The sequence below is a fragment of the Pistacia vera genome, unplaced genomic scaffold (genome assembly GCF_008641045.1).
Source record: "Pistacia vera cultivar Batoury unplaced genomic scaffold, PisVer_v2 Contig50, whole genome shotgun sequence".
Taxonomy (NCBI): Eukaryota; Viridiplantae; Streptophyta; class Magnoliopsida; order Sapindales; family Anacardiaceae; genus Pistacia; species Pistacia vera.
Window position 1 is genome coordinate 658,248 of NW_022196335.1, and position 26,793 is coordinate 685,040.

At 35.9% G+C, this 26,793-nt stretch overlaps 1 protein-coding gene across 1 annotated transcript; it reads left to right on the forward strand.

Annotated features, from left to right (window-relative positions):
• The first annotated feature begins 887 nt into the window (after positions 1 to 887).
• LOC116105476 (probable sodium/metabolite cotransporter BASS2, chloroplastic) lies at positions 888 to 9,788 on the forward strand. Its single transcript, XM_031391894.1, has 6 exons — positions 888 to 1,516; positions 1,613 to 1,734; positions 1,826 to 1,987; positions 2,732 to 2,792; positions 2,999 to 3,098; positions 9,584 to 9,788. Exons 1-6 carry the CDS (start codon positions 1,298 to 1,300, stop codon positions 9,724 to 9,726), a joined length of 807 nt encoding a protein of 268 aa, XP_031247754.1. The 5' UTR covers positions 888 to 1,297; the 3' UTR covers positions 9,727 to 9,788.
• Positions 9,789 to 26,793: the final 17,005 nt, after the last annotated feature.

A 26,793-nucleotide genomic window follows, 5' to 3' on the forward strand; every position in this document is an offset into this window, starting at 1 on the left:
CGATTCCTTGAATTTAAGAATCTGCACTGTGCGGTTCCGGTTCTTTTTTTTGGGAACCTGTACTGTGTGGTTCTGGTTCCCCCAAAAAATACAAGATACCCGGGTTCGCTCACCCCTAGTTATAGTTAACTTAGTCTAGACACCCATTTTATTCAGCACATACACATACAATATTAAAATTTCAGAAATGATCATTGTTATCAACTTCCAACAATTTTTATTTATTTTTTTGGTTGTATTTTTATGTAATTATGCTTTTTTTTTTATTTTTTTTATTTTATGCTTATATATATAAACCAATAACTGCAACCATATAAAAATTGTATACAAGTACATATTAAAGATAATATCTGGCATGGTATGTGAGATATTAATATCACATTAATTTTTCAGAACTTCTATGGAAAAATTACAGTGCGTTTGTATATTCTTACAATAAATATTTGCGTGAGGTGGATTCAGTGTTAATTATAAAACAAACTTGAGACTTAAAAATTCTCAAGAAGACAAGAAATGTTTTGGAAAGAGATGCATATATTCGCAAAATTTAAATAAGACCTCATTATATATTTATATTTACATAAAATTGAATAAAAACTTGAGATATATCTATATTATTAATTTAAAATTATATATATCTTAGTAACTGCAGATTTGTATATTATTTTAAGTTAAAATTAAATTATTAAGTCAGAAAAACCCTTAATTTAAATTGCTTTTGTTGTTTTTTTCCTTTTTAAGGGCATGAACCGGTTATCTAAATAAACTCACTCTCTGTACTGTAGTATCATATTTGGCAAACATGCATTAAGACCCCCAACATGGCTAGAATTCACGTGTCATTTTAACATATCTGATGGTCATGGGCTTTTATTGGTCTAGAAATTTAGACAAGTCAATTGTGCATAGCTCATCTCAACTTTGAGCTTCTCTTTGAGATTCCTTTCTGCCATTTTACCTTATCCATTGTCTCTTCCCATTAAAAACTGCATACGGCATTTCTTCTCACAGAAGAAGATCATGGTGTCTTTTCTTAGACTCATTATATCAGATATACTATCAAACTGAACCACATTAGAGCCTACTAGTGTTATTTTCTTGCCATGCTTTAGAGTTTAAGCTGCTTTTGTAATATTTACAGACCTTAAGTCAATGTTGTTATGATCTGTGCCAAGTTTTGAGTATGTTGTTAAAGCAACTATCATTCACCTAAATTTTGTAAATTTGTTTGCAGAGATTTTTGAGAATGTTATTTTTCTGTTATGAAGAGTTGATGATTATTTATTAGAGCACTTGAATGCATGCCACAATGCCGAAAGGACGTCCATTCATTTTTTATTTCAATGAAGTTGTATTACAGGTGACCCTAATTGCTCAAGGGGATGTTCCACTATCTATTGTAATGACAATGTGCACTACACTTGGAGCTGTACTTCTCACTCCTCTTTTGACAAAAATCCTGGCAGGAACATATGTTCCGATCGATGCTGTTAAACTTTCCATCAGCACCTTGCAGGTAAATTTTCAACATATACTTCACCATAACTCATTTAATATTTAGCAAAACATTCACTTTTTTGCGGTATTATGGTGGTTGTTACTTCTGGTATAGGTGGTCGTTGCTCCAGTTCTACTAGGTTCATATATGCAGAGCACATTTCCTTATGCAGCGAAGGTTTTGACACCTTTCGCCCCATTATTTGCTGTTTTAGCTTCATCATTGCTAGCATGCAGGTTTAATTTATCGTCAATTAGTTTACTTTTGTGAACATTGTATATAAAGATTCTAATGATATTAACATATTCATTTCTGGGTTTCTTCCAGTGTATTCACTGAAAACGTGGTTCGTCTCAAATCCTCAGTGGTAGCTGCTTCATTGGCATCTGATCTATCTCCAATTTCCAGCATTCAGTCAATATTGTCTGGAGAGCTAGGAGTTGTAATGCTCTCTGTAGTGCTGTTGCATTTTACCGGTTTCTTTGTGGGGTAAGAGTAGCTTTTCATTTTTCTCTTTAACTATTTGAGGATTGTTATGCTTGTTTGTGTTTAGGCTGAGATTTACTTTTCAAGTTTGTAGTGATTGTGAACATTAATTTTACTTTTGCTTATCTTTCGCCTGATTTCTTTTTCCTAATACTACGTAAATATTATGCAATAAACGCACATTCACATATGTAACACTATCTTGAATACTTGTCCTTGCAGATTCAAATTTCTATATTACTTCTTCCTTAAATTTTTTGAATGGCAGAACAGACTTCCAAAATTGTCATTAATTCATTCTCATTGATGAAAAGGAAATGCTTAAACACAAATGAATATCATTTGTTTTTGTTTTTTTTTAACAATGGCTTCAGTACTCTTATAAATACAATTTTATTCGCATTTGGGAAAGAGCTGTACGTTTATGTTGTTTGAGGGAGACGAGATGGATTTCTTATTTCCTGTCTATTTTTCGTATGCAAGATATAAATTCTTTTAACAGATCCAATATTTTACAGCCAGTGACACGTATTATGGTCTGGTTAAGTAGTAGCGGAATATGATAGTTCATTGCACTTGAAAATGAGAAATTTGCTGATTACAGTGGCCAAGACGGGCGTTGGTTTGTTAATATAGACCTAAGCTAGCTATGCTTGCAGGGATACTTTAACATTTATCATAGATGAAAATTTTAGTGTTTTTTCTTCGAAGTAGTTAATATACAATTTATTGATATATGCCCTGCAGGTATCTCGCTGCAGCTGCGGGCGGATTCAAAGAACAGCAAAGACGAGTGATATCAATCGAGGTATATATAGTTCTATTCAACGTTAATCCATATCATTTGTTTCTTTTCTAGCTAATTGAAATTGTTGTGATGTGGTACTTGATATGTACACACGTGGAAGTCAACTTTTACTTTGGGTGGTCAATGTTAATAGTTAAAGACTTAAGGAGCATTTCGGTCTTTTTTGGTATCTTCAATAAACCTAATTTCATTTAGGTTTTATGCAGCTCATTCTCGATCATTCTCTCTTGGTTAACAGAGAGAGAAAACTGTTAGAATCTATTGTGTTGGAAATCCAAAGGACGTTGATGGAATCAAACGGTGATGGTAAGTCTTAGCTGTCCTATCTGTTTTACCTTTTGTTTGTTGTATAAATCTGCCCCTAATTCTATGTATTTGATGATGTATGAGTGGTGAGAACATCTGGGTATACGGGTGTAAATCAGAGGGGTTTTTTCTCAGGTTGTGCCTTGTGTAAAAGGGGTGAGCCTAATCTCAGTAAGGTTTTCTCATTTTCTCATAATGGATTCTTTTCTTTGCCCTGAAGAGTGGATGTAGGTAATCTTTCAGATTACCGAACCACTATAAATCTTGTGTTCTTTATTTTCTTGTTTTTTTTGCTTATTGATTATTGTTGTAGATTTTTGTGGTTGCTTGGTTTAATATTGCGTGTATATATATATATATACTTGTTCTTGATCTCATGTTACAACAAGTGGTATCAGAGCTCTGTTTTCGAGCACCTAGGTCTTATTCTAGGTTGTGAGATCTAGTTTATGAATTTGCAGTAGTTTAGGGTTTGACTGTTTTTCGCAGTTGTTTATTCCTTTAACTTAGGGTTTTCAATTTGTCTCTAGAATTGGGGCTTTTATACTCTAAGTACCTGGGAAGGTTAGAAACCTAGAAATGACTAAGTTTGAAGTAGAAAAATTTACAGGAGACAATGATTATGGGTTATGGAAAATGAAGATGAGGGTTGTCTTAGTTAAGGATGGACTGTCTGATACATTAGAGGGTGAGGATAGCTTACCAGTTTCTTTGTCCGAGAAGGAGAAGAAAGATCTGTTAGATAAAGCTTACAGTACTTTAATTCTAGGGTTAGGAGATAAAGTCCTAAGAGAGGTTAAGAAGATGAAAACACCAGCAGAAATTTGGGAAAAGTTAGACTCCCTATACCTGTCAAAGTCTTCTCCTAATAGGTTAGTATTAAAACAGAAAATTTTCAGTTTAAAATGGATGAAAACAAAATATTAGGTGACAATATGAATGACTTTATGAAACTTGTATAGGATTTAGAAGTTCGTAGTGTTAAAGTTGAGGATGAAGATCAAGCTGTGATCCTTATTAATTCCCTTCCTAAAATTTTCTCAAATTTTGTGGATACTCTTAAGTATGGTAGACAAACTCTTAAACTAGATGAAGTAGTAGTAGCCATTACTACTAAGGATGCTGAGTTTAAAAAGGAGGGTAAGCTAGATGGGGAAGGATTGAATATCAGAGGTATATTTGAGAAAAAAATTGTCAAAGAAAGGTCACTTTAGGGGTACATCTAAGTCTAAATCCAAGTTTGTAAGGAAGTGTTTTCATTGTCATAAGGAAGGGCACTTTAAAAGAGACTGTCCAGATAGGAAGAAAAGATCAAGTGAGAAAGAGGATCTGAGTCTGAGTGGATTTTGGATTCTGGATGCACTTTCCACATGAGTCCAAATAGGAGTTCACTGATGAATTTTAAGAAAATAGAATCTGGCAAGGTTCTAATGGGGAATAATGCAGTGTGTAGTGTCTTAGGCATTGGGGATGTCAGGTTAAGTCTTCATGATGGCAGTTCCAAAGTCCTTTCAGAAGTTAGGTACATACTTGAGTTAAAAAGGAACCTAATCTCCTTAGGTAGCTTGGACTCAAATGGGTTTAGTTACAAAGCTCAAGGTGGAGTGCTTAAAGTTACCAAAGGGTCTTTAGTGGTTATGAAAGGAAAAAAAAAAGAATGGTTTATATGTTTTAAATGGATCTACTGTTGCTGGAACAACAGTAGTGACCTCACAGAAATCTAACAAGACTTCTATTTGGCACAAAAGGTTAGGACACATTAGTGAGAGAGGACTGATAGAGTTAAGAAAGCAGAATGCTTTAGGAGGGGATAAAATAGAGAAGCTAGATTTCTGTGACCATTGTATTTATGGGAAGATGAGCAGAATCAAGTTTAGTGTGGGAAACCACTGTTCTAAGGGCATTTTGGACTACATTCATTTTGATGTGTGGGGGCCAACCAAACATCCATCTTTGGGAGAATGTAGGTACTTCATTAGCATTGGTAGCGTGCCGAATGCTCCAAGTTAATAACCTTCCTAACCTAATTACTGAATTATATATAGGGTAAGTAAGGGTCGATCCCACAGGGAATGGTTCGATTAATTCCTATGTTCTATCCAATAACCACAACAAAAATAACAAAAAAAATAAAATCCTAAACAGTAAACATGACAACGGTAATGAAAGGGGGTTGTAGACAACGCAAACTAAAGTAAAACAAAGAAATCTCAAATGGTAGAAAATATCAAATTAAACACAATTAGTTCTCGGTTCAAGATCCACCTAAACATGCATTGGACATAAAGTAACCGTAACACTGTTCTATCTCATCATTATGAAACTACTGACCTTAGGAAACAACAAGCTCTGTTACCCGAATTCTCCCTTAGTTTGTCACTACTGAAACAAGCTCTTCGAGTAGATACTAACCCTTGAACAACCTAGAACAAGCTCTCTAAATTTAATTCAATGGCAGCCTTAAGAATTAGGAGAATAGATCAATCTAAGCAACAATCACGCAAGCTCGGATTATTTAACTTAGGTTATGTTATTCAAGACAATAGACCGAAAACTTGTCCATAATCAGCTATCATCATGTGTCACTCGTTGAATAGAAAAAGGACAATTACGGATCACAATTCCTAACTCTAACAGATAAAATTCCGATGAAATAATTCAGCAGGCCATTACTAAATCACCCAAACAGAAAATTATAAACAATTAAAACAGAATAACATAAACAATTCCAATAAAAACAAGATTAAGAACAATGTTACTGAAGTTAGGCTACACCAATGACATGAATTTAGGCTTCAAAATCCCCTTGAACTGAAGAAGAAAGATCAGCCTCACATCTTGACGTAGAAAGTAAAAGAAAACTGAAAAAAACTAAAAACTACTGCTGTCTCTCTTCTCCCCTGGTTAACCTAACACTCCTGAATAAATAACATGTTTTTCTCCTAATTCTACCCCAGGAATCACGGAAAATCTTTCCTAGACGTTTCCTAAAAGATAGACTTCCAGATTTGACAAAATCTTATCAGATATGGATTCCAGAATTCGTCTCCAGCTTGCACCAGGATTCTCGCAATGTAAAAGTTATTTTCTGGGCTCAGTCACTTCATAAAAATTGTAGTCCCAGATGTGTAGATTAATCTGGGCTTTTGAATCACCCGCTTTCAATATCTGACGCTCCAGTTAGGCCCGTTCGAAGATTCAATGCTCAGCCAGGAAATCCTACCACGACTAGGATTCCAGGTCCGGATTTGTAATGACTAATGAAGACCCAAACGAACTCGGATTCTCGCCCATAATACCTTTCTGGAAAGCTTGATTCGTCAACTTTATTTTTTCTGAAGAACACTGTTGCAATCAAGAACTCCGACTCCATGAAAAACCTGAAAAACGTAGCACTGGTCAGAATAACAAAAATCTGGAATTTCCTAATCTTTTATCACTTATTTCCTAAAGTCTATCCAACTATGCCAAACTCACAAAATAAACTCTAATCAACTCAAATAGGCATAAAACATGACAAAAAACATAATATGGAAGGAATAAAAATATATAAATTACACTCTTATCAAGCATCATAGATGATTTTTCTAGGAGGGTGTGGATTTATTTTTTGAAAACTAAGGGAGAGGCCTTTAGGAAGTTCAAGGATTGGAAGATTATGATAGAAAATCAATCTGGGAAGAAAATCAGGAAACTTAGGACATATAATGGGTTAGAATTTATCAATGAAGAGTTTGATAACCTATGTCAGGAGAGTGGAATTTTGAGGCATAGAACAGTTAGACACATACCCCAGCAGAATGGTTTAGCAGAGAGGATGAATAGGACCATTCTTGAAAAGGTTAGAAGCTTGTTATCCTATTCTAAGTTACCCACCAGGTTTTGGGCAGAGGCTGCTCACACAGTTGTTTACCTAATTAATAGAATCCCTTCCTCAGCTCTTAGTTTCAGAACACCCATGGAAAAGTGGTTTGGGTATCCTGCTAATTATAGCAGTCTTAGGGTTTTTGGATGCACTATTTTTGTTCATGAGAAAACTGATAAGCTAAAACCAAGGGCCATTAGATGTATTTTCTTAAGGTATCCTGATGGCATAAAAGGTTATAGGTGTTGGGATATTGCAGGAAAAAGATGTATAATTAGTAGAGATGTTAGGTTTAATGAGGGTGAGGTGAATGGTCTAAATCAAAATGGTTTGAGTGAGAATGAAAGTGATAATACAGTTAGGACAGAGATGATTAACCTGGATTTATGTGGAGATTTTTCAAACCTGGACAGTCCTGGTCCAGACCCTAATGTAGATGTTTAAACCCAAGAGGATGAACCTAGCCTAGAGGATAGTGGTGATAATGATAGAGTTGAAAATGAATTGCAAAATTATCAACTAGCTAGAGATAGAGAAAGAAGGGAAATCAGATTACCTAGTCGGTATTCACATGCTGATTTGGTAGCCTTTGCTCTTTAAGTTGCTGAAGAAATTGATGAGGAACCTAGAACTGTTAAGGAAGCCATGAGTTGTAGAGAATCTAGGCAGTGGAAACTGGCTATGCAAGAAGAATTTGATTCCTTAATAAAAAACCAAACCTGGATTTTGATTGACAAACTTGAAAGCAGTAGGGTGATTAAATGCAAATGGGTTTTTAAAAGGAAAGAGGGCATACCAGGGGTAGAAGCACCTAGGTTTAAAGCAAGATTAGTGGCAAAAGGGTTTACACAGTTTGAAGGGGTGGATTACAATGAGATTTTCTCACCTGTAGTGAGACATACCACCATTAGAATACTGTTATCTTTGGTAGCTCAGTTTGGTTTAGAACTAGAGCAGTTAGACATCAAAACAGCCTTCTTAAATGGTGATTTAGAAGAAAAAATTCTAATGGAACAACCTAAACTGTTTGAGAAGGCTCCTAAGAACCAAGTCTGTTTTCTGAAAAAATCTCTATATGGTTTGAAGCAGTCTCCTAGGTAGTGGTATAGGAAATTTGATTGTTTTATGTTGAATGCTGGTTTCATCCGAAGTAGTTTTGATGGGTGTTTCTATTTCAAATGTTTATATGGTGAATGCTACATATACTTGTCTTTATATGTGGATGATATGTTGCTAGCTTGCAAGGATTTTATGAAATTGATAGATTCAAAAGGGAGAAGAGTAAACAATTTGAGATGAAAGATTTAGGATAACTAGAAAGATTTTGGGTATGAACATTGAAAGGGATAGGAAAACTGGGAGTCTTGTGTTGTCACAGAAAGAGTATGCTAAAAAATTAATCAAGAAGTTTAACATGCTTGACTCTAAACTTGTCAAAACACCATTAGGTCAGCATTTTAAACTTAGTGTAACCCAGTGTCCAGAAACTGAAGAAGAAAATAGGGAAATGGCTTGCATACCATATGCAAATGCAATAGGGAGTTTGATGAATTTAATGGTCTGTACCAGACCAGATTTGGCCTTTGCAGTTAGTTCAGTAAGTATGTTTATGAGTAACCCTGGAAAGATTCATTGGGAAGCTGTAAAATGGGTACTCAGATATGTGAGGGGTACAATATCCACTGGCATTGTTTACAGCAGAGGGCAAATTCAGGAGAATCCTATCATGGGATGTGTGGATGCTGATTATGCTGGAAATGTAGACAATAAGAAATCCATAACTGGTTTCTATTTTACCATTTGGAATAATCTGGTTTGCTAGAATGCTAATTTGCAGGCTATTGTAACTCTGTCCACCACGGAAGCAGAATATGTTGCAATTACAGAGGTAGTCAAGGAGGCAATGTGGCTCAGGGGAATGCTTGATGAGATGGGACTGGTTCAACAACAAGTTCCAATCAAGAGTGATAGTCAAAGTGCAATTTTTCTGTGCAAAAATCAGGTCTTTCATGAGAGGTCGAAACAGAGAGAGAAAACTGTTAGAATATGCTATCCTAGAAATCCAAAGGACGTTGATGGAATCAAACGGTGATGGTAGGTCTTAGCTGTCCTATCTGTTTTACCTTTTGGTTATTGTATAAATCTACCCCTAATTCTATCTATTTGATGATGTATGAGTGGTGAGAGCATCTAGGTGTACGGGTGTAAATCAGAGGGGTTTTTTCTCGGGTTGTGCCTTGTGTAAAAAGGGTGAGCCTAATCTCTATAAGGTTTTCTCATTTTCTCATAGTGGATTCTCATCTTTGCCCTGAAGAGTGGATGTAGGTAATCTTTCAGATTACCAAACCACTATAAATCTTGTGTTCTTTATTTTCTTGTCATTTTTGTTTATTGATTATTGCTGTAGATTTTTGTGGTTGCTTGGTTTGAATACTGCATATATATGTATTTGTTCTTGATCTCATGTTACAACAGAAATTGAATGATGATTATGAATGTGCTGAAATGAGAGTGAAATGTCAAAATATCGTATCTTTGTGGCATTTTTTTACTTCTGACAACATTAATCATAGCAGTACTTGTAAATAAATTCTCATTACGTTATGCTTGTCGCTTGCAGGTCGACATGCAAAATTCTTCCTTGGGTGTGGTTTTAGCAACCGCTCATTTCACTTCATTAATGGTTGCGTTGCCCCTAGCCTTGTCTGCGGTGATTATGAACATCATGGACAGCTGTTTGGGATTCATTTGGAGATATATTGATCCTTTTGATTCAAACGGTAGTCCTAAAATTGTTGAAAAGTGAGTATAAATCATGTAATTGTGTAATTGACAGTATCCAATAAGGTTATGTTTTCTCTTCATTGGGTTGATATATTAATCCAAGCTCTAATCGGTGTCAATTTAGCTTAGGGTTTGCGAATAAGCAAAAAAAAAATGGAGAGAAAAAGTGTTTGAATTTTCTTTACTGGTAAACTGATTTTAGTAGTTACAGTGAAGAGTAAAGTTTACTCTTTTATACAAAAACCGAAAATGTAAGAGAAGGTCAAAGTACTGCGTTTTTACAACTGTTTTTATTATAAAACAGAAACGACACCGTTTGCAGAATTATATTTCCCTCCTGCTACTTGGCTCTTCTGCACTTTTTTCCTTTGACCAACATCCCCTCTTAAACTGGACACTCTGCTTTTGCTGCTTCAGCAGTCTTTCACCAGCTTTTCTTAGCATTTCTTTTCAAGTTATTGGTTCTTTGACCAACATCCCCTCTGAAACTAAACCTCTTTCTTGTTCAACTACCTCTGTGCTCCTTTAACTCCTCCAGTTAACAAGTGCTCAACTTTTTCAAATAATCAAAAATCTTTCAACAACTAGTTCTGCATTTTTGTTGCAGCTTCAGCAAATCATAATTCCTCCAGCTAACTCAACTTCTTCAAATAATCAAAAGCTTTCAACAACTCATACAACTCATTTTTCAGTTCTGCATTTGCAGTTTCAGCTTCATAATCTTTCAACAACTCAAAAAACAACTCATTTTCAGTTCTGCATTTGCAGTTTCAGCTTCACAATCTTTCAACAACTCAAAAAACAACTCATTTTCAGTTCTGCATTTTTGTTGCAGCTTCAGGAAATCAAACTTCACATCAGCATCATCTCATCAACCAAGCTTAACAATCAGCAAATCTCATCAACCAAGCTTAACAATTAGCAACCAAACATGACAAGCAACTTCATCACATAAAACTTCTCATCAGCATCACTTCAACAACCAAGCTTAACAAGTCAGTAATAAAACATGATAAATCAATTTAAACAACATCTCATTTTCAATTCATCATTTGCAGTTTCAGCTTCACAACTTAACATTTTTTAGCTCAGTCATTTGAAGTTCAAGACTATCAAACACAGCTTATAAACTATATTACTCAGCTCAGCCATCTGCATTTCTCCATTTTACTGTATTACTCAGCTGATCAGCCATCTGCATTTCTCCATTTTAACAACTTTCCACCATAAATTCATGAGCACAAGTCTATAAACTGTTCACAAACTTCTACAGATCTGCAACTTAACACTCTGCACTATAAATTTGTGAGCTCAAAAAAAAAAAAAAAAATCTGCTGCAACTTTTGGCAATACTGTAATCTGCCACGACTGCTACAACACTCACCACAAATTTTGGTCAACACACACCACAAAAAAAAAACTACAAACTGTAGAAACTACAAACTATAGTTTTATCAATTAGGAGTCAGTATGTAGCACAGGGAACTACAATCACATTCAGCTTCTGTCTCAGCTCAGAAAATTGAACAATAGACAATGCTTTTGTTAAGACATCTGCAATCTGTAATTTCGATGGTACATATTGAATTGTCAGATTCTTGGCAAGAACTTGCTCCCTGATGTAGTGAGCATCTATTTCTATATGCTTTGTTCTGGCATGGAAGACAGGATTTGAAGCTAAGGCTCCGGCACTTGTATTGTCGCACCAAATTACAAGTTTTGAGGGCAATTGAAGGCTAAGTTCAGTGAACATACTTTGAAGCCATGCAACCTCTGTGGCAGTTTGTGCTAAGGCCTTGTATTCAGCTTCAATGGATGATAATGCAACAACTTTTTGCTTCCTAAAGCTCCACTGAATTAGATTAGGTCCAAGATAGACACAATATCCACTAGTAGACCTTCTATCTTCAACATTACTACCCCAATCTACATCAGCATAGCATTCAATATTTAGGGAACTTGTTGATTTAAACTGAAGCCCATAGTGTAGTGTTCCTTTAACATATCGCAGAACGAGTTTACATGCTTGCCATTGTAACTCAGTTGGGGCTTGTAGAAACTGACTAAGTTGATTAACTGTAAAGCTAATATCTGGTCTTGTCAATGTGAGATACTGCAAAGCTCCAATTGTGCTACGATATAAAGTAGGGTTGTCAAACAAGTCACTATCATCACTTTTCAGTCTAGTACCAACAGCCATTGGTGTAGAGCATGAGTGGGCATCCATCATTCGGGTTTTAACAAGTAAATCTGAGGCATATTTGGACTGCCTAAGATGTATACCAACTGCTGTCCTGACTGCTTCCAGACCTAAAAAATGCTTGAGTGATCCTAGAGTTTTCAAAGCAAATTGCTCATTTAACTCTGTCAACAACTGAGTAATGTATGCTGCATTAGAACCAGTTATTAAAATATCATCTACATAAACAAGAACATAAATTAGTCCTGATGATTTTTTAAGAACAAATAAACTGGAATCTGAAATTGAGTTTTGAAAACCCTTGTCTTGAAAAGCAGCCTTGAGTTTATCAAACCAGGCCCTAGGGGCCTGTTTAAGACCATATAAAGCCTTGTTCAACTTACACACATGTGAAAGATGAGCAGCTGATTTAAAACCATTTGGTTGCTGCATAAACACTAACTCACTCAAAGTACCATTAAGGAACGCATTGTTCACATCAATTTATTGAACATCAGATGCATTGGTTACTGCTAGAGTGAGAACTATTCGGATGGTAGATGGTTTTATAACTAGACTAAATGTTTCGAAATAGTCCAATCAGGAGTTTTTTGAAACCCCTTAGCCACTAGTCTGGCTTTATGCTTCTGCAGAGTACCATCAGCATTCAATTTTGTTCTGAAAACCCATTTGTTACCCACAATATTCATGCCTATAGTAGGAGCAATAAGAGTCCAGGTGTTGTTCCTAATTAAAGCATCAAATTCTGCCTGCATAGCCTCTTTCCAAACTGCAGATTTTAATGCTTCAGCAACTGTCACAGGTTCTGATTCTATAGGTGACTGACTAGTTGTAAGATAAACAGCAGGATCCAAAAAATCACAGGCTACATTTTCATGACCAGCAGCAGCTTTGGATCTTGTGATCATAGGGTGAGAATTCAGTGGAATAGGAGGTTGAACACTAGGGAACTGTGAAGTAGTAAGATCAACCTCAAGTTGACAATGTGGTAGAGTACTGGATGATGAACAAGGTAGGATGGACTGAGATTAAGCAGTCTGTAAATCGGTATGAGGACTGCCAGAATGTGTTTTTGAAAGTGGATTTAAATCCGGAAGCTTACAACTAGATGCAGGATCACAGGCTGGTGGCAGAATCTAAATCAACCTTAATATGAAAATTTGGCAAATTATTTGAGGAGGAAATAACAAGTAAAGAAGATACCAGATTATGACTGTTTGAGTTAGATGGGAAAGATTCTGATTTGTCTATAGTAACCTCATGTGAATTTATCAAAGGGTTATGACTAGAATTATCAGCAATTTTAGAGGTACTAGGTAATGATGAATTAGATAAGTTTGAAGAGAGTTTACCTGCTGCTGTAGAGTTAGTACCAACTGCTAGATTGTTAAGAACAGTCTGAGAACCAGTTACTACTTGGGGATCAGAAGCTGCTGAAAAGAGGTTATGTTAGAAGATTATATATGGCAGTGGTGAAGTATTATTAGAACAAACATTGGTGGAATTGGCTGAAGGGTCAGAATTGGATTGAACAGAAGATTTATCAAACTCTTGAGAATAAGGAAATTCATTTTCATTAAATTTGACACTAGGGGTAATAAAAATTTTACCATCAACACTTAAACACTTATAACCTTTGTGAAGTAAACTATACCCTACAAATACACATTTTGAGGAATGAAAGTCAAACTTGTGACTATGAAAATTCCTAAGAAAACGGAAACAAGAACAGCCAAAAACTTTAAGACTTTCATACTTAGGATTTTTATGAAAAAGCATGAAATATGGAGTGTTATTATTTAAGACAGCAATGGGCAGTCGGTTAATGAGAAAGGCTGCTGTTTCAAAAGCCAGCCACCAGTATTTTAAAGGCATAGAGGCATGAGCTAATAAGGTAAGTCCTGTTTCAATAATGTGCCTATGTTTCCTCTCACTACGACCATTTTGTTGATGAACATAGGCACAAGAGTACCTAGTTTGAATGCCATTTTCAATCAGATAAGGAAGTAAAGCTTTGTACTCACCTCCTTGATCTGATTGGAGACACTTTAGTTTGGTTCCAAACTACCTCTCAGCAAGGTGATGGAATTTGATAAAGGTGGATTTAACTTCAGCTTTTGTTCTAAGGGGAAACAGCCATGTGAAGCGAATGAAATCATCTAGGAATTGCACATAATACCTAAATCCTTCTACTGAGGTGACTGGGGCAGGACCCCACACATCACTATGAACTAGAGCTAAAGGTTCTGTAACATGAGATTGAGACAAGGGAAAACTATTTTGATGTAACTTTCCTAGCTGACAAGCATCACAGAAATTAGACACTTTGATAGGCAGACTTTGGTTTTCAGTAAGAGAAACAGATTTGGGGAGTGTTGATAAGATTTTATGCAATGTAGTTGAGTTGGGATGACCCAATCTTTTATGCCAAATCATGTGTTGATGTGAGTGTTTGTCAACAGTCAAGCAATTTGGTGTGGAACCAACAGTGTAAAAAATTTCAGCAGACAATTGTTCATGAACATGGCAGTTAATAGCAGATAATTGTTCACTAACAAGAAAATCAGCAGACAATTTTTCATTAACATAGCAGTTTGCAGTATTATTTTCACTCATTGACGCAGTAGCAGTATTATTCTCAACCATTGAAGCAGTAGGCTCAAACAAGAATTCATCATTATGTATTTCATTAGTAGTAACAGTAGGACAAACATTACGTTCAACAGAAATACATTTTGACTCATTTCTAGAACAAAAACCATTACATTGTACTTCAGAAACAGAAACTTTATTATAGCTAACATTCAAAACTACATCAGAGTTTTTATTGACTTTTTCAACTAACTCTAGATGTTGGTTGTTGGTCACAGGTTTATGGAAGTATTGAGAGGAGTCGTTGGTTGAAGGACTTATAAAATGTGCAGTGGCTGCCAGGTTTGGTGACGTATAAGCAGTAGTTAGATCAAATTGATAAGAAGAGACATATGGTTTGAACAGGTCAGTGGTGTTTGTTGGAATTTCCAGTTGATAAAGTCCTTCTTTAAGACCCCCTTGTAGTAACATCGCCTTAGTTGACTTGTCCATAACAACATAAGAGTTAGCATTAAACTCAACAACAACATTATTATCCCTTGTAAACTTAGAAATACTCAGCAGATTTTTGTGATTTTAGGAACACACGGTATGTTTTTAAGATAAAGACACTTAGAATGAAGACTACTAGGAATAAAGGAGTGACCAGTATGGGAAATGAGAAGGTACTCACCATTGCCAACCTGAAGCTTATCCTCACCTTCATAGTTCTTACTAATGCTCAGCTGAGATAGGTTGGAAGTGACATGATTTGTTGCCCCAGAGTCCATATACCATGCTGGATCAATTGGAGTGGTGACAGAGGCCTGTGAATTATTGTACAGTGTTGTGCAGTTCTGAGCTGGAAAAGCATTGCTTCCAGGATACCCCAATGAGGTACCACTAGTATGAACCAGATTTGCTTGACTATTGGCTCCCATCTAGTGACTAGGAACTCCAAATGTTGTTGAAGAACTGACATTATTCTTAGGATTGCCAGTGTACTATGACTGCTGTAGAGGATAATGTTGTTGCTGGGATTGATTGTACTGTGACTGCTATGGGTTATAATGCAGGTGCTGTGTTTGAAATGTGCTATCAAGATGTTGCTGTGAGGTACCAATAGGAGAATACTGTACTGGTTTAGTAGGATAAGTGTTGAAATGGTGTTGTGGTACTGGATCTGTAAATGAGTGGCTAGGAAAGTTTCCATTACTAGTTTGAAAAGTACCATTGTACGTTGAGTTATATCGATGATAACATTGGAAGGCTGAGTGTCCAGCTTTATTGCACAATTGACGAATAATTCTTCCCCTACGAATAATTCTTCCCCTACCAGTGCCTCTACCTCTGCCTCTTCCGTAAGTGTTAAAACTGGAAGATCTAGGGTTAAATGGCATAGTGTTGTAAGGTAAAGAGGAATTAGCAACTGGACCAGGAGAATAAGGTTGTGTGGTAGTATTGTAGGCAGAAAATGAAGGCTGAACAGGTGAGACAGGAGACTGAGTAGGTGAGTTAACATAGGAGGGTAAGGTAACATAGTTTTGTGAGGTATGTGGGTTCCCAAGAGACATTAGAGAGGGTATGGTACCACTCAGGTTATCTGCAGTTTTGACAGTACCACTTACTGGTGAACTAATACCATACACATTGTAACATCCATGACTGGTTACAGAGGCTATATTTGCTGAAGTGTTGTACAAGTTTGTGGAATTAAACTTTTCAAGCCGAATTTCATATTTCTGCAATAGAAACTGTGCCTTTTGAAGAGTTACAGTATCAACTTTCGATTCTAGTCTAGAAGTAAGTGTCATTACGGCTGGATCATATTCAGGCCCTAGACCATCTAACACATACTGTAATAAATCTCCATCAGAGATAATCAATCCACTTGCAGCTAAGCTATCTGCAGTCTCTTTCATTTTCTTCACATAGTCACTAATACTCAATCCTCCTTTATGAGTTGTTTGAAGCAAATTTTTCAAATGTAAGGCTCTAGCTTTTGAGTCTGTAACAAACTCATTTTCTAAGGCTAACCAAATTTCATTTGAAAATCTACATTTAGACACAACACAGAACATGCTTTCACTAATTCAAGCTAGTAACCAACTCACTAAGCATTTATCAGTCTTTTTCCACGAAACATAAGCTGGATTTAAGCTTTCTCCAACAGTATTATTACTAAGTTCTACCTCAGAGTCATTAATCAGAATTGGAGAAGGACAAGGCACTTTACCTAACAGGTGATCTTCCAGCTCATGTGAGCCAACAGCAAAGAGAACCTGAGAGCTCCAAAACTGATAGTTGTTCCTCGTTAGCTTGGGATTGATTACTTGCAAGCTCAAGGTAAGAACTGCAGTAGTTCGATTTTGTACTTCAGACATCATCTTCCCGGTGCTGTTAAGCGACTAAGAGTGAGCAGGATCTGAGGCCATTTGACATTAGTCAGAGCTCTGATACCATGTCAATTTAGCTTAGGGTTTGCGAATAAGCAAAAAAAAGGGAGAGAAAAAGTGTTTGTATTTTCTTTACTGGTAAACTGATTTTAGTAGTTACAGTGAAGAGTAAACTTTACTCTTTTATACAAAAATCGAAAATGTAAGAGAAGGTCAAAGTGCTGCGTTTTTACAACTGTTTTTATTATAAAACAGAAACGACATCATTTGTAGGATTATATTTCCCTCATGCTACTTGGCTCTTTTGCACTTTTTCCTTTGACCAACAATCGGATCCAATCCACTATCGAAAACTAATTAATGGACAAACAAGTCATGACTTAGTTTGGCTCATAGATTTTGATTTGGTAACACTTCAAATATGAACTTCACTACGGGGGTACCACCAGGTAACGTTGCATGATTCCAGAGTTCATATAGGAAGATAACGTTATCCTGATATTGTAAACAAACAGACCCAAAATTGGGGAGTCATAATGCCATTAGTTATTAGCTATTGTCTGTATTGTTGGACCCTGTAACTGTAATATGGAACATGAAAAGCACATGATAATCAGTTGTCATTTTCATTTCCTTAAAATATGTTTGTAAAGTTGTTTTCAACAAGATTGGCTATACGAAACTCAACAATGGTGACACAAATCTATCAAACTACTCACTCCAAATAGTTACTTTGAGCAAGTAATTGTAATATGCCAGGATTTTGATTAACTATAACAAACTCTTGTATCAAACTGAAGCAAGATATTAGTCATGTCTAACTAGAACAATCTTCAATAATTAGGTTAAAAGTAATACTATACCTACAAAATTGTATGAAGCTAATATAATAACATATTTAGCGACACCATATTAATTACATGATAATCTAATAAAACAAGTTGAAAGGCCCGCGGGTTGCTTAAGAAAGTTGTTTTGACACTGTATTTGTTTGAATAATTAAATCTTTCCATTGGTTAATACTAGATCTATTAATAATGTTACTTATAAATTACATAATATACTAACATAATTTGTAAATTATATAATATAAATAGTATCATAAGATTGACAAAAATTATAGATTAGAAAATATTTGTGATAATATTTAATTTAATGTTCAATTAATAATTAAAGTAATAAATATAAAGAAATTAAGAATAAAAATTTTATATAAACATTACTTGTCAATATATACTCATTAAATCCAAATAAATAATATTAAATTATACCATTAATGTTTTTTTTAACCGGACAATTAATTAATGTATATCCCCTCAATTGCAAATAAGTTTTACATTGAACCCAGATAAAGACACGTACAATTTTACAACTCTTCCATTTCATCCATTACGTTACACATTGAGGACAATGCTCTTCTTTCTCTCAGCCTCCAACCAACCCGCCCCAAACCCTAACTCTTATTATCAGATCGTCTTTTAACTTTACAACTTATTTTATCTCAATCTTTAATTTATCAAATCTAATATCATCGACATCTGATTTCAATTTTGTCCCTTTGCTGAAGAGGTTTACAGTTACAAGTGTGTGTAGAGTGTTTGACAATAGTGGGAGGCAGTAGCAGATAAGACGAATCGTTGGTTTTAAATAGTAATAATGTGTTCGCGGCGCTAGGAAACTTGAAGAAGAAGAAGAAGAAGTCTTCCAGTAAAGAGCAAGGTTCATCCAAGAGCAAAACCAAACCCGCCAAGAAGAAGAAAGGAAATTTTGATGAATTGCTTTATAGTAAATTTAATTTGTAAGCTATGTGTTACCTACCTGGCCAATGAGTCCTGTATCAAACATCCATTCCCATGGGATATGAAAATCCCTATATCTTTTACTGTTGTGTTAACGCTTTACTCCAACCTGCAAGTTCCATAAAATATACTCACTATATTCATCATTCTCCTCTTCACTATCACTCCCTATATCCTCTACAAAAGATAATCGACAATTTCCCCTAATCTTCCGCTTTTTACGTTTTTGCAATTGCATTTCCTCCTTCCTACAATACGGTAAAAATATTTATAAATAAATGAAAAGGTCACCAAGATGAAATAACAAAAATACAAAAAAAAAAAAAATCCATAATTTTAACTCACTCTTGTTGTAGTTTTTGAAGCTTCTCCTTCTCTTCCTCTTCGATTTTATTCCAAATATTGAGCCTCTCCTTAAACAAAATTACATTAATACCTCCAAACAAATAAGCCAGTTCAATCAAAATTATAAAATTCACTACCTTCTCAACATATTCTTCTCTGGTGACTAAACCAACAATTTCCTTCTTAAATGTGAAGCGTAATTGTTTAAAACATATCTTGTTTAAACAATGCGGCTTCACATTCCTTTTAAACGTATATTTAATATGAAATTGTGAATGAACGTGAATGTGAAGCATTTGGGTTGATGTGAATGTGAAGGGACATCCACCAACCAGTTACATTAAGCCACGTATATAAAAAAATCCAACTCATCTACATATCCTACATCATCACCAATCATATACAGTCAAATGTAAAAATACATCACATGTGGGATAATCTTCCAATATGTCAAAATAAAACAATTCTAAAGCTTAAAAAATCCTACATGACAATCAAATAAGGTATGTGTTAGGATTATATAAATATATAGATAGATATAGTTGACAGGTTTTTTGCAAGTGTACGAAATCGTGCAAGTAGTAAAACTCTAGTAAACGAGTGTCGAATCTCAAGAGAATAACCTACCAAGTACCAAACTAGTCCATTTTATTGCTATTTGATGAAACAGAATTTTATGAATGAATTTAATGAAAAAGAAAACAAATTAAAAACTAAACAAATCAGAATTTTATAAAAGCTATGGTATAAAGATCAAAATGGCTAAACCCTAGGGCACAGATTTCACACCAATTTATTCCTATATATTGATGATTATTACTATCCTAATTAAGCTTATTCTAAAGACCAAATTCCCTAATATTCCCCTAATTTTCTCTCGAACAATTAGTGAATTAACCCTTAAACAACAACCCAAAATATCTCTAAGTTGGATTTAGAAGCTAAGAGATCATTAAGTTCTATGGAATTTACCAGAGCCTCATAGATCGCAGTAACCTATCTCTAACGTTCGCTCAATCTATGGTTTTATTACCTTAGACAAATCGGGTTTCATCTCTCGATCTCAACCTAACCCATGATATCATTCAACCCTCGGATCCTTAAGAATTGAAAGCATTACACACAATAATAAAACTTAGAATCAATGCTTAATAAGAAATCAATAAAGAAAATGTCAACACATATTCATAAATTGGGCTACATCTTTAGCCCTAGAAAAGAGATTTAGTTCATAATTGTTATAATAAAAACCATCATTGTATTTAAAAACGTACAAAAGAAAAAAGAAGAAAAGACATAATATAAAGACTCTGAAATAGAGAGTGAAAAAATCAGCACTGAAGCATTTATTTCTTTCTAAATTTTTCTGAATACATTTCAACTTTTTCATCTACAATTTATAAAGAGGTAAGTCAGGTACTGTCCCTACTTTTTGGAATCTCAGCTGCCCATTCTTCATCACTAAGTTTCTACACTAACCATTGGATTTATTTACGTTAATGCAACTTGCCAACTTGCATAACTAATGGATAACGACTTATCAACTTGCATAACAAATGAATAACAACCCTGTCAACTTGCATAACAATATCAGCTGCAACTTGTCAACTTGTTCAACTGATTTTGATCCACTTATAGTTTGTTTCAGAGAAGTGCAGGAAGTGTTGATATCTAAGAATCGAAACGCTTGAACTGAAACTTGCTGCAGTTTACATCGTCCCTCAAGCTGAAGTTCAAGCATTCAACCCAACCGTGTTTTTTTCACAAAAAAAATTCTTATAATCATTTATTATCTTCCTGATCGTCCCTCACTTTGAAATTTGCAGCTTGCCCTGAACCTGATCGTCCCTCAAGCAAGAACAAGGAAGAGGGAACATGGGAAGTTAAGTGAAGTTGATCACGTAGAGTGCAGAAACGAGAACCAGAGAGAGGTTTTGTCAGGATGTCAGCTACTTGAAAAGCAGTGGCAACATATTGGACGACAAGCCATTTGGAACAAACCATCTCACGAACAAAGTGGGCATCAATTTCAATGTGCTTTGTGCGAGCGTGAAAAAGGGGATTTGAAGCAAGAGTTCCCGCACTAGTGTTGTCACACCATAGAACAGTGATTCCAGGAAGGGAGATGCACAGCTCTTGAAACAGGCTTTGAAGCCAAGAAATTTCAGTAGAGGCTTGGGCAAGAGCTCTATACTCAGCTTCAGTGGAAGATAAAGCTACGACAGATTGTTTTTTGGAGCACCACTAAACCAAGTTGGAACCAAGAAAGATGCAATATCCGATGGTAGATTTGTGATCAGAAACATTACATGCCCAGTCAGCATCAGTGTAGCCTTCCAATTGCAAAGTGTCACTTTTGGTAAAGGTTAAACCATGATGAAGAGTACCTTGAATATATCGAAGGATATGTTTGCAAGCTTGCCAATGATTCACGGTTAGAGCTTTAAGGAATTGGCTGAGTTTATTAACCACAAACGACAGGTCAGGCCGTGTGAGAGTAAGGTATTGGAGTGCGCCAATAAGACTTCAATAAAGGGAAGGCTGATCAAATAAAGGACTATCATCAAAAGACAATTTAGAGCCATGTATCATTGGTGTGGAGCAAGGATTGCAATTTTGCATGCCATATTTGACTAGCAGGTCGTGCACATAAGAACTTTGATTTAATAGTAAACCAGAAGGGGTATGGTGAACCGCAATGCCAAGAAAGAAGTTTAGTTTTCCCAGTATCTTAGGACCAAAAGTGTGGTCAAGATCTTGAACAATTTGGTTCAGTAGCTTAGGATCATTCCTGGTGAGGACTATGTCATCTACATAGACTAAAATATAAAGTGTAGTTGCTCCTTGATGGTAAAAGAATAAACTAGAATCAGAGGTGGAGTTGTGGAAACCATGAGACTGAAGGGCAGCTTTGAGTTTATCAAACCATGCCTGAGGAGCCTGCTTTAATCCATATAAAGCTTTATGTAATTTGCAAACGTGAGTGGGATGATGTTTGTCAATAAAACCTTCTAATTGGGTCATGTAAACAGATTCAGAGAGGTCTCCATTTAAAAAAGCATTGTTGACATCCACTTGCTGCACATCCCAGCCATGGTGAACTACCAAGGTGAGAATAACTCTGATGGTGGAGGCTTTAACAACAGGGGAAAAGGTCTCAAGATAGTCTACACCAGGGGTTTGATGAAAACCCTTTGCAACAAATTGGGCCTTACATCTTTGGAAGCTGCCATCAGCATTGTTTTTAGTACAAAACACCCATTTGTTACCAACCAACGTCATGTCAAGGCAGTAAGGTACAAGGGACCAGGTGGTGTTATTTTGTAGTGCTTCAAATTCAGAGATCATAGCTGCATGCCAAAGTGGATCTTGCAAAGCTGCTGAAACTGATAGAGGTTTTGTAAGGGTAGTAGTGGTTGCAATAGTACTAAGCAGAGTAGCAACCTTTGCTCTTGTAACCATGGGATGAAAACTTTTTATTTTCGGAGCAGTAGGAGTAGGCGTTGGTGTTTGTAAAGGGTGGGAAAAATTTTCTGGATGAAAGTCAACCTCCAGATGGATAGGAGAAAAATGTGAGGAGGAAGGAACTAATGGTGAGGAAGAATTGGAATTTCGTAGGTGGTGGTCAGTAAGAGGTTTTGGAGTAGGTGAGGGAGGTAAAGGTAGTTGCCAAGAGGATTGTGTGTTTGCGGAATTTAGGCTGTGGTACTTCTGGAAAAGTAGAGTTTGTGTCAGAGAAACCTTGAACAAAAGGAAAGCAACTTTCATTGAACTTTACACTCTGGACAGTGTAAACTTTGTCATGATTGTTTAAACATAGGTAGCCATTGTGATGTGAACTGTAACCCAACAACACGCATGCTTCCGAATGAAAAGAATACTTCTGTTTTTGATAAGGTCTGATAAAAGGGAAGCATTGACATCCAAAGGTTTTGAGTGCTGTTAATTAGAAGCTTTGTTGAATAGCATTTGGAAAGGATTGTTATGCATCAAGGTGGCTGAGGGTAGTCTGTTTATCAAATATACTGCTATGTGAAACGCAAACCACCAGTAATGAAGTGGCATGGAAGCTTGAGCTAGAAGTGTAAGTCCTGTTTCAATAACATGGCAATGCTTGCGTTCGACCTTGCCATTTTGATGGTGAATATGGGGACATGGATGACGGAAGTGAATTCCTTGTTGAGAAAAATAAGCAACTAGGGCTCTGAATTCACCGCCCTAATCAGATTGAAAAACTCTAACTTTCTTGTCAAATTGTTGTTCCACAAGCTTGATGAAAAGAGTGATAGTAGCACAAACTTCAGATTTGAATTTTAGAGGATAAATCCAGGTATATCTGGTATAATCATGCACAAATGGGAGATAGTATCTAAAACTAGTAGCTGAAACAATTGGAGCTGGTCCCCAAACATCTGCAAACACCAATTCGAAGGGTTCAAAAGATTTGGAAGAGGTTGAAGGCTGGACTTTGAGATGAAGTTTTCCATATTGACAAGCTTCACAAAAGTGAGTTTTATTTATGTCAGCATGATGCTTTACATTCATATTTTTCACAATGGTTTTAAGAACAGAGGCATGAGGATGGCCTAATCTTCTATGCCATAACAACACGGTATCATCACTCAGTTTAGCTAGAGAAGCTTTTGCCAGTTTGGTGACGTTATTTTTAGAGTGAAACTTGGCTGGAGCACACGAAGTAACATGCAAAGGAGGTTGGGGAACCATTTCAGTGGTCTGATAAGGAAATGTCTTGAGAAAGCTGTGCAGAGAGTCACCTTTGGACTTATTTTCAGTCTTCCCGATGGTTGGTATTGTAAGCTAGTATAGGCCATTATTCAGAACTCCTTGAAGCAGCGTTTCTGGGACAACTTGTCCTTAATAATACATCCATCAACAAAGAACTCAACAACAACATTATTGTCTTTTGTAATTTTAGAGATACTCAGTAAATTTTTTGTTACATGAGGTACACAGAGTATGTTTCGAAGGTAAATGGATTTGTGTAGATAGTTTGAGGGAAAAGTTGTAGATAGTTTGAGGGAAAAGTAGTCATACCTGTGTGTGAGATTTCAAGGCTTTGTCCATTTCCAACTTGTAAAGTTTCTGGACCATTATACTGACTTTTGAGAGATAGATTTTGCAGGCCACGAGTGATATGGTGAGTTGCTCCTGAGTCAATAAACCAATTTGGATAAATGACTGTAAGAGGAGAAGCCATTTGTGAAGAGTTTTCATTCTGACGGTTATCAAAGACTGTTTCAAGACCACATGTAACTGATCCTAAAGGGTGCTGCTGTTGTAAGTTGAAAGCATTTGGTTGATACTTCAGTGCTGGAGATTGGTTACTTGTAGTGTTCATGGGAATCAAAGGAGATTGGTTTGTATAGTAGGGAGCAGAATATGCGTTAGCAAAGTAAGCTTGTGCAAAAGAAAATTTTGGTGCATATTGATACCTATGATTCTGAGTACCTTGGAAATTTGTATCAAATTTGTGATAGCATTGAAGTGCCATGTGTCCAATTTTCCCACATAGTTGACATATCATTCTTGGTTTATAAAAGTTTCTACCTCTGCCACAGCCTCTTCCAAAACTTCCAGCTGTTGAATGCATGTCCTGACCACTCGAGTAGACATTCTGTGACTCTATCTATCCTTGAGATGGTCCATACATGGGTTGGTTTGATCGGTGAGCTGTTGCATTTGAGTTTTGTTGATGTGGCTGAGAGTTCATGTCTGTTTATTTGCAAGAAAGATTGTTGCTTCATGAAAACCTATATACGCTGAGTGTTGTTTCTCCAACCTCATCTCATGCTTGTGTAATAGGAACTGCGCTTCTTGAAGAGAAACATCTCAACTTCGTGAGGTTAAATTTGCTACAACTGCATCATACTCAGTTCCCATGCCATCAAGAATGTACATAAGTAACTTTTCATCGTTAACAACTACTCCATTGGCAGTTAAAGATACAGCAACTTCTTTCATTTTCAGTACATAGTCATTGATGCTCAAATTTTCTTTTCTGGTTATTTGTAGAAGATTTCGCAGACGCAGTATTCTAGCTTTCAAATCAGTAAGAAAATGCATTTCTAAAGTTTTCCAAACATCAAAACTTATTTCACAATTTGCTACATGCCTAAACATTGTTTCAGAAATGGAAGATATCAACCAGCCAAACAGAAATTGATCTAATTTTTTCCAGATGGCATACTTTGTGTTGACAGCATTTCCAGAGTTATCATTTTGAGAGATTAAGTAAGGTGAAGGACACAGTTTATCACCTGTAACAAAACCTTCCAGTTCGTAGGCTTTCAATGCAGGGAGTACTTGTGACTTCCAGTAGGCATAGTTCTTCTCTCCTAGTTTCACAGTGATGGTTGGTAGAGCATTTTCCAAAGGAAAAGATGATACCGAGCTTGAGATCTTTTCATCAGTGTTGATGTAAGTTGATGCAGAGGACTTAGGTTCAGCCATTGATGTTTGTCAATTAAGGCTCTGATACCATAAAAACGTACAAAAGAAAAAAGAAGAAAACACAGAATATAAAGACTCTGAAATAGAGAGTGAAAAAATCAGTACTGAAGCATTTATTTCTTTCTAAATTTTTTTGAATACATTTCAACTTTTTCATCTGCAATTTATAAAGAGGTAAGTCGGGTGTTGTCCCTGCTTTCTGGAATCTCAGCCACCCATTCTTCATCACTAAGTTTCTACACTAACCATTGGATTTATTTACGTTAATGCAAGTTGCATGGCAACTTGCCAACTTGCATAACTAATGGATAACGACTTATCAACTTGCAAAACAAATGAGTAACAACCCTGTCAACTTGCATAACAATATCAACTGCAACTTGTCAACTTGTTCAACTGATTTTGATCCACTTGCAGTTTGTTTCAAAGAAGTGCAGGAAGTGTTGATATTTGAGAATCGAAACGCTTGAACTAAATCTTGCTGCAGTTTACAGTATTCAATAACATGAGTTCAAGAAAGAAAAATAGAAAAACATCTCTAATTGGCGAACGAGAACTGCAAGAATTCTGATCTCCAAAATAGTAGCCGTCCTTTCTCCTTCTCTAATCCCCTTTAAAACCACTTAAAGACCCTTATTTATAGTACTAGGGTTTGGAGGTTACTTAGGAAAGAAGTAAATATCTTCACCGATTCAGATTCGGACTAGGAGAATGTAATAACTTAAATAGGCCCGTGACCCATCACTGCGACAATAAGAACCGTCATTGCGGCAATCGTTATTTCTGTCCAATGAGTCTGTGATCTTCATAATTTAGTAAAGTCATCAACATAAACTTTGTAGCTCTCTGAATAAGCTTTCCAAATCCACAAGAATAGTCGAATTCTGATTTCTACAACTCAAGTTATGATCAAAACAGCGAAGCATGCTCATCTTGAAGAATTTCCAGATTTTACGTTGTATCTTCAACGCGTCATAACTTTCTTGTTTCAACTCCGATTCCTGCACCGTTTGTTTCTACTCGTCATGAATTCCATTGAAATTACTCGTCATGAATTCCATTGAAATCATTCTTTTTTCTTCACATATCGGTTTGAACCTGAAAATACTCAAGATACACCTGTGATCCTGAAAAAGGCATTTATGAAATAATTAATTCAAATTCCACAATTTAAACACATTTTTCCATAAATAATCCAATTAAATCACTAACAAAATATATACTTTCAAGCTCTTATCAATAGTCTATAGATTATAATTACAAT

Coding starts and splice junctions, on each gene's coding strand:
- LOC116105476 (XM_031391894.1), top strand. CDS start 1,298: ATGCATGCCACAATGCCGAAAGGACGTCCATTCATTTTTTATTTCAAT. Junction 1,735..1,825: donor TCATCATTGCTAGCATGCAG/GTTTAATTTATC, acceptor GGTTTCTTCCAG/TGTATTCACTGAAAACGTGG. Junction 2,793..2,998: donor GACGAGTGATATCAATCGAG/GTATATATAGTT, acceptor GGTTTTATGCAG/CTCATTCTCGATCATTCTCT.